Raw genomic sequence first — 7,834 nt, forward strand, 5'->3', positions numbered from 1 at the left:
CTCTGAACGATTATCTTCCTTCCAACACACTCGCGACCTCTGGAGGAAGCTCAGAAATCTCGGCATCGCATCCTCTCATACAAATAGCTGTGGGGACTTTTCTGCAGAAGAGATCAATCGTCACTTTAGTGCCATATCTCAGCGTCCCTCTTCTTCGGCAGAGGTTACGGCTTTCTTCGACGGTTTGGCTGAGCCCGCATTCAATGACGAGTCCTTTCATTTTAATGATATCTCACCGGAGGATTTTCTACGTGTACTCGGACATTTCTGCTCTCAGTCTCGTGGGGTAGACGACATATCTATGTGGGATCTAAAACTTTCCCTTTCTGTTGTTCTACCCTTCATACTTGAGCTACTCAATCGCTCTCTAAATTCTGCGGTGTTTCCTGACATCTGGAAACGTGCGCGCGTCACCCCCTTGGGTAAGGTGAAGCTCCCCACCGCTCTCGGACAGGTGCAGCCTATCGCGAACCTCTGCTTTCTCTCCAAGGTCTTCGAACGCATTGTCTTGGAACAGATCTCTGCTTTTCTTGAGCAGAATGATCTGCTCGACCCCCGGCAATCCGGCCTTCGTCGCGGTTTCAGCACCCAAACTGCTCTGCTTCGCCTTACGGAGGATGTACGTCGCGGCATGGACAGTCGTAAGCTCACTATTTTAGTCCTCTTTGACTACAGTAAGGCTTTCGATACGATTCCGCACGCTGTCCTCCTTGATCAGCTTTATAAAATTGGATTCTTCCATCATGCTCTTCGCTGGACGTCATCTTACCCACAAGGTAGAATGCAGGCTGTCTCATCAACCATTGTCCTCTTGGGCCCCTCTTGATCTAGGAGTGCCCCAGGGTTCCGTCCTGGGACCGCTCCTTTTCTCGCTTTTTATAAACGGTATCTCGTCGGTCCTGATACACTGCAGCCACTTGGTCTACGCTGATGATCTTTAGATATATTTTCAGTGTACCCCTGATCAATTTGTTGACGCTCTGGCTCTAGTGAATGATGATGTCGAAGCTGTAGTGGGATGGTCGATACGCGCCTCTCTGCAGCTGAATGTATCCAAGACACACGCCATGGTTCTTGGCAGCAGCAACCTCTTGACAAGGCACTGCTCTGGCGCACTCTCGCCAGTTGTTCTCGATGGGCGTCCCCTGCGTTACTGTCAAACTGTACGGGATCTTGGTTTAATTCTTGACAGCAGTCTCTCCTGGGTTGCGCAGGTTAATCTTATCTCTAACCGAGTCCACGCTACTCTTCGACAGCTTTCGGCCTCGCGTTGTCTGCTTTCTCGCTCCTTGCGCAGGCTCCTCGTTGTCACCTTGATTTTCCCTGTGATCGACTACTGTTGTGTGGTACTCCTCGATCTCTCCACCAGCCTTAGTCTTAAGTTACAGCGCCTGCTCAACAATTGCGTTCGCTTCGTTTGTGGTTTTGCTCGGGACGTTCATGCTGCTCCCCACCGTAGAGACCTAGGCTGGCTCACGGTTGCCAAACGTCGTCTGTACTTCCTTCTTAGTGCTCTTTTCGGTATCCTACGCACAGGGCGTCCGGCGTATTTGGCTGAATTGTTCACTATACGCGAGATCGGTGCTTACGGCACTGCTTTCCGTCATTGGGGGGAGCTTATGCCGCCTCTTCCGCGGTCTGAGGCTTTCCGCAACTCTTTGACGGTTGCTGGCAGTCGTCATTGGAATTCTCTGCCAGCTGAGCTTCGATCTTCTTCTGATCTTCCCGCCTTCAAGCGTGGTCTCTACCTGCATCTCTTTCAGACTGAAGTGTCTCGTTCCGTGTTGTGACGGTTTCTAGGAGTGCTTTCTTTCATCTTTCTTCTTTCATCTTTGTTCTTTTGCATTCCTTTTGCATTCTTTTCTGTACGCACCGGTTCGAGATAGCTGTACTTGTATCTTTAGTTTTAGTTTTAGTTTTAGCCCCAGCCCTGATTGGACTTTAGTTTTAATGTAATTTGTATAAGTTTGTGCTTGTACTCTCTTGTAATACATTTTGTTTCTTTGGTGCTACCAGTTTTCCAATATTGTAATGGAAATATCAATAAATACCTTCAACCTTCTTCACACCATGGAAGAAGCACCATTCCGAAGAACGTTCCAGCTTGCCGAATGCCGGGCATTCGAGGTCCGCCAAGTTCAATACTTGTCGCACAGTAACATTTTCAATACATTTCGATTTATCGCGTCCGCGGGCAACAATACGATGAGCGTTACGTGCGATTTCTCGTAGATTAACGGCTAGTTGAAGCAGAATGATGTCACCTTCGAACCACTCGATGCCGTGGTGGTAACAGGTGACGTAATTATTTACGGCACGTTCTTTAAGTGGCAGATCCGCGAAGGGATATGGTGGTTTTACTAGCCAATGTGCGGAGTAGCGGTGATCGAGGGTGACGACTGCCACTTCTTTCGGTATGAATTTGCCGTAGACATCTCGAAACCCTTGGATATCTATCACGTATTCCATACTTGAGCTTCAACGAACGTACTAGAGTGAACAAAGGTTGCAGGAGCGATGCTGTCGCGGTGTAGTTTGAATGCTGACTGACTCGGCATTGCAGTTGCGTGAGGCGTTTTATATGCAGCCGTGTTTATTCAATGTCTCCAACTGGCCTGATGCTCCCCTTGAAGACGTTGGAGTTGAGGAGTGAGCGCGTCCCCTCTAGCGGAAGTCACCACCTGCTGTGTCGCGACAGCGCCCGAGATGGGAGAGGAGTAACTCTTACCCCGAAAAATCTGTAATGACCTGACGTGCAGCATCCACTTCAATCAGATTATCGAGTTCAGCGTACACCAGGCAATTCACAGTTTCTTTGAGGGCTTCGTCAAAGCGCACTTCGACCCTGAGAGTTCCGTGTTTAATGAGCGACCAGTGAGACGGACAGTTGGCGAAGAGATCGGGAGTTAAATCAAATGCCAGATTTTTAGAATTAGACAATTTTCTTTGGCGAACTGTTGTCGATTGATACCATTTCCGTTGTTCAGAAAATGAATCCCCGTACCGGAGAAGAGGGTGTGATAGGCGTCCACGTAGAGATCGTCTTTGCCAAAGTTCATCTGTAGCGGTTTCGATGGAACTTGCACTCCGTCGACGTACAACGAGAGAAAATTCAGAGAGTAGTTTTGAAAATTGAATGGATTGCGTTGTCGGTCTCCGTTGAAGGCTTTATTGCTGACAAATCCGATTATCACTCGTTTCGGTAGCTGACCGAGTATCACATTGTCCAGTGCTTCTGCTTGTACTCCTGCATGTATGGTAAAGGATTTCACCTCGACTCTGGTCACGGGGTATTTTGCTGTACCTTTGGCTAGTGTCCGTGCATGCGCCAACAAGATTCCGGGGCTGATCTTCACCCGACGAACGAGCAGCGAAGTTTCCAGGATGTGTAGCTTGTGGCGATTTTCGGCTTCCATGATGCAAAAGCTATCTCTCGATCTCACGAGGCGAAGACGCAGTTCCACACCGTTGAGTAAAAATTTGTCTTGATTGAATACGTCGCAGTGTAGATGACCAATGAGATCAACGGTACGGGCATTGCTCATGATCCGTTTGCGTTCGATGAATCCGCGATCTGCACCGGCAGCGTCGGCGTCGTATACATCTGATACTCCTTCCTCGCTGTCGTACCATAGTGCCGATGAAAGATAAGATTTCTTGGCGTTGTAACGATATAAAGGCAAATCAAACTTTGGCGCCAAAATTCAACACCAATCACGAAAAAACGTGATGAGCCAGAACAGCAAATCAGAGGTCGATAGCGGATCGCCTATCCGGCGGACAGGTGGATCTCGCTCTCCGCGAGAAGACGCCGAAGCGACAGGTCGCTAAATTTTTGCCTCGCGCGACCAAAGTATAAATTTTTCGTAAAACTCGTGCAATGAGTTTATAAATCAGGGTAATTTGCTCATCAAGCGCATCAGCCGCCCATTTCAACATCCACCTTTGAGACTTATCATCGATCCTGGAGCGAAAAGACGTCAAGATCGATAGTTGGTGACGACCAAATATTGATTCTTCCAACATTCTTCACCATCCAACATCTTTGGAGCCATCCACTTCACCAGGACGATTGTAGCTAAGTTAACAAATGAATGAATCGTAGGTGCCTGTGCCACATTCATTCATTCGTCATTTTACTGTATGCGAACGACTTATAATACTGTCTTTACTTTAAATAGATTACTTGCCGCAACTTGGAATCTTTCAATGTCGATCCATTTTTCAACTTAGAGTCATTTGAACGGCAAGTAGTCTCATCTTTATATCTTTGGCAATTTAAGTTAGGCGTGTTTTAAGAAGTGTGAATGAGTGTGTGAATGATTATTTATTTTTGTCTTATTTATTGAAATCTCCCCGCTGCTTTTTCTTGCATATACCTTCTCGGATCAAATTTAAATAAAGGGGATCCTTTTCCAGTGAACATATCTTCGTAGTTTGTGCATATTCATTTAATATTCTTAACATCCCTATATCGCATTTTCATTATAATAAATCTTGAAATCATTTGTGGCGTGAAAGGTCGCACCCCGAAAAGTAACGTCACAGCGTGAGGTGCGTAATTCAGTAGGGTCTCTATGTACGCTCGATAGGCATAAGAGTTGTTGGCTGTGGAGACTAGTTTTTGATTGAAGAATATATCGACTTGATTGAACATTGAGTGGAGCAGATTATTTACCGGAGTGGCGTGCGGAGTGGGTGCGTTGCCTTCGCCTGCTGGGGTGACCGGAGCCGATGGCTGTAACTTCACTCGTACGCTAAGCATAGTGTGTGCCAAGTCGATGTACTCATCGCCGTTTCCAGGTACAACAAATTCAATCGGGGAATCATCGGTTAGAGATGATACGGGCTTGTAGTGTACCCATTGACCAGCCTCAATAGACGTCTCCGTTGATGGTAGGAAAAATAATTCCAGTTCGAACTTCATACACTCACCCAAATGCGCGTGCAGGAAGGCCATTGCTGATGTTTACGTTGTAGGCGTGCGGCGCGTGGATTTACCGGGGTCCAAATATGTCTGTAAGGGCCCGTTTTTTACAACACTTTTTCCGTTTTGTTTTCTTGGTGGTTCCGGCCCACTTGGGTGTCTTTGCCGTTGTTTTCTTCTTCGACCTTCTCCGTCTAATTTTTCCCGTTGTACCAGCTGTTCATCGCGCGCCGACAAGACTGTTCACGCGGGCGATGTTTGACTGACGCGCTAATTCCACGGCACGCCTTCCATAGCCGGACCCCTTCATGAGTTTATCAATCTTTTCTTCAGCAGCTCTCTTCAAATTATGTCCCGATTCTGCGATTCGCCTCTTGACTGACTGTTTGAATGGCGTGTCGTTGTTTATATCTGACATAACGTTCATCCCTGCACGCAGTGCCTCTTTTCCGACCACTCTGGCACCATTGGTCAGCAACGGAAATATTCGACGAAACAGGCCTCCCAAGAAGCTCCTGATTCCGTGTCCTCGCTGATGTGGTGCGCCTCGGTAAACCGTTTCTATGCATCCACCGCCAAGTTAAGCTTCGTAATGATGCGCGTAATGGGTCATGTTGTACCTGGTGTTCTTTCTTTATTTATTTTTGCCGCGTAACTCCTTACCCCCGTTTCGACGTGATTTCATCCAATTACTGAACTCGTCTGAAGTGCAGCGTAACCGTCAAAGTCCGGCGCGCGAATGGCGCTGGTCTTCCGAATTGATCTCTTGTATCGATTTCGATGGTATGAAAGTTGGTCAGCATCAGTGGCACGTAGTACAGCGGTGATGAGGTTTTCATCTCTGATTCGCCTCGTGAGGTGCTGTCTTTGCCACATGTTTGAATGACTCGTAACAGCGGTGCGTAAACGTCTCCAACGATGCGTGGTTCCACTAGGTCGCAATAAATAAACATCTGACAGCCAGGGATCCTTAATGATTTGTTGGTTTTGGATACCTTGCACTCCGATGTCACAACTGCACCATCTTCAGATGAACCGCAATACGTTACGCAGGGAGCCGTTTCATCTTTCGGTGGCACGTACCCTGGCGGGTGTTCAAACGTAAGCGGATAGTGGATCTCGGCCAGCCCGACTTCCCATTCACCCGTTAATTGGGTCTAACGCGTTAACCGTGTAATGTAACAGCACGTTCGATTCTCCGGAAAAAACTGCATCGAGCTGTTGCTCGGTAGAGTTAGGTAAAACTGATCCTGGGCTATTTTCGTTTCCTTTGCTGCACGAGATCGACGATGAACCAACAGAGACTGAGGGTTATACCGCGGTAGTGCGCAATTTTATCAAGTACGTGTTTTCCCCCTCCACGCGCTGAAGTTCAGGCTCGTAGAACAAACCGTCGATCACCTCGCCGTTGAGATCTTCCAAGACGTATACTATCGGCGAACGCGCAAGCACTCGCCGGATCTTGAATAATTCTTCGCTTCAGTTTGCCACGTAGCCTTTCTCGAACGTGCCCTTGGTTTCACTAATTCGTACAAAGTCATTCTTTCCGAACCTCGGCTTGCCGTTTAGACGGTGTGGATAACGCTTTTGCATGTGGGCACGTGCCTTGGCAGCATTACGAAGCGTCACTTCCGACGGTGCCATCCCAATGCTCGAGTGACCCGTGTTGTTGTAGGCTTGCACGACTTGCGGCAAAACATCAACGTAGCGTCGCGTATTTTTGTGCGTAAAGTAGCGCCACAGACGTTCCTTGAGCGTACGATCGAATCGCTCCACGATAGCTGCTTTGATGTCAGGATTACGTGTAACACGATATCGCATTTCATTGTCGCGAAGTATCTTCTGAAAAGCGCTCCCGACAAATTCATTACCCTTGTCCGTTTGCAGCAGGTCTGGTCTGCGCGGCGTAGTGCGTAACACTTGCTCAAAACCCTCAGCAACGGTTGCGGCTGCCTTTCGTTTTAGCGGGACCACCCAAGCGTACTTGCTCAATACGTCGATGACCATCAGGAGATAACGAAAACCATTGTTGCGACCTTTCATGGAACTCAGATCAGCCAGATCAGCCAGATCAGCTTCCCACACGTCGTCTATGTTGGAAACGCTGTACCTTGCTCTTGGAAATTTTCTGTGCACGGGTTTGTGTAACGTGTAGGCATCCTGAGCCGCCAGCCATTTTCTCACCGATTCGCGAGAGTTGATTTTGCGCGCAAGGCGTTCCAGAATTCGTGCCCCAGCGTAACCGGCGGTATGCGAGGAATCGTAATACGCTTCTTCAAGCAGAGTCGTCATTTTTCTTCTTCAGCTGAAGTGTTTTCCAACTTGATTTTGTCCCGGTGGCGCGTTTGCGTAGGGCGTATCCTACGTCGTGAGATTGGCTGGACACGGGCGTAACGTTTGCCCCGCTTCGCCGTTTCGCTGGCGAGCTACCGGTGCGTGTCAACGGTTGTTGCGGAGTGCCCTTCGATAGACCCGGCGCATCGAATGTGCGTATGTCTGTCCAAAGCGTATCGTTCCCCACGTATTCTCGGGGCACGTTGAGCGTGTGAAGAAACCGTGCAAACTGACCAGCCCCTGCGGGAGTAAAAGTCTTCCTGGAGCGCATGGTATGATTGACCAGGTCGACGATGTTTGTCCCGGGAACTGTAACGCCGTCTATCGTGACGGTTCCTGTGGCATCCCAGGTAAATCGCTCCGGTACGCCACCGAGATCACGCATCAGCATTTCGGCCTTTGTGCGGTACTTTTTCGGTACTGCTGACACGACTTTCTTTGACTGTGTTTGAACATTCTCAGGGCTCGCAGCTGCACCGGGTGATACCACTGATTCTTCGGCTGCGTTTCCGTTTTCCTCCTCCTCATCCTCCTCCTTTTTCTCGAGAACATCTAATTTCATGGGCTTGCGTG

At 48.6% G+C, this 7,834-nt stretch overlaps 2 protein-coding genes across 2 annotated transcripts; both read right to left on the reverse strand.

The window, feature by feature from the left end:
• Positions 1-2,597: 2,597 nt before the first annotated feature.
• LOC124414945 (uncharacterized protein F54H12.2-like) lies at positions 2,598-4,426 on the reverse strand. Its single transcript, XM_046896136.1, has 5 exons — positions 4,380-4,426; positions 4,187-4,268; positions 3,005-3,689; positions 2,809-2,954; positions 2,598-2,765 (listed from the first exon to the last, which is right to left on the reverse strand). Exons 1-5 carry the CDS (start codon positions 4,424-4,426, stop codon positions 2,598-2,600), a joined length of 1,128 nt encoding a protein of 375 aa, XP_046752092.1.
• A 21-nt stretch (positions 4,427-4,447) lies between these two features.
• On the reverse strand, positions 4,448-4,960 carry LOC124414946 (uncharacterized protein F54H12.2-like). Its single transcript, XM_046896137.1, has one exon. It carries the CDS (start codon positions 4,958-4,960, stop codon positions 4,448-4,450), a length of 513 nt encoding a protein of 170 aa, XP_046752093.1.
• Positions 4,961-7,834: the final 2,874 nt, after the last annotated feature.

Source organism: Diprion similis, chromosome 14, assembly GCF_021155765.1.
Source record: "Diprion similis isolate iyDipSimi1 chromosome 14, iyDipSimi1.1, whole genome shotgun sequence".
Classification (NCBI taxonomy): Eukaryota; Metazoa; Arthropoda; class Insecta; order Hymenoptera; family Diprionidae; genus Diprion; species Diprion similis.

Coding starts and splice junctions, on each gene's coding strand:
- LOC124414945 (XM_046896136.1), bottom strand. CDS start 4,426: ATGTTCACTGGAAAAGGATCCCCTTTATTTAAATTTGATCCGAGAAG. Junction 3,690..4,186: donor AAGATTCCAAGTTGCGGCAA/GTAATCTATTTA, acceptor TTGGCGCCAAAG/TTTGATTTGCCTTTATATCG. Junction 2,955..3,004: donor CTATCACACCCTCTTCTCCG/GTACGGGGATTC, acceptor AATCGACAACAG/TTCGCCAAAGAAAATTGTCT.
- LOC124414946 (XM_046896137.1), bottom strand. CDS start 4,960: ATGGCCTTCCTGCACGCGCATTTGGGTGAGTGTATGAAGTTCGAACTG.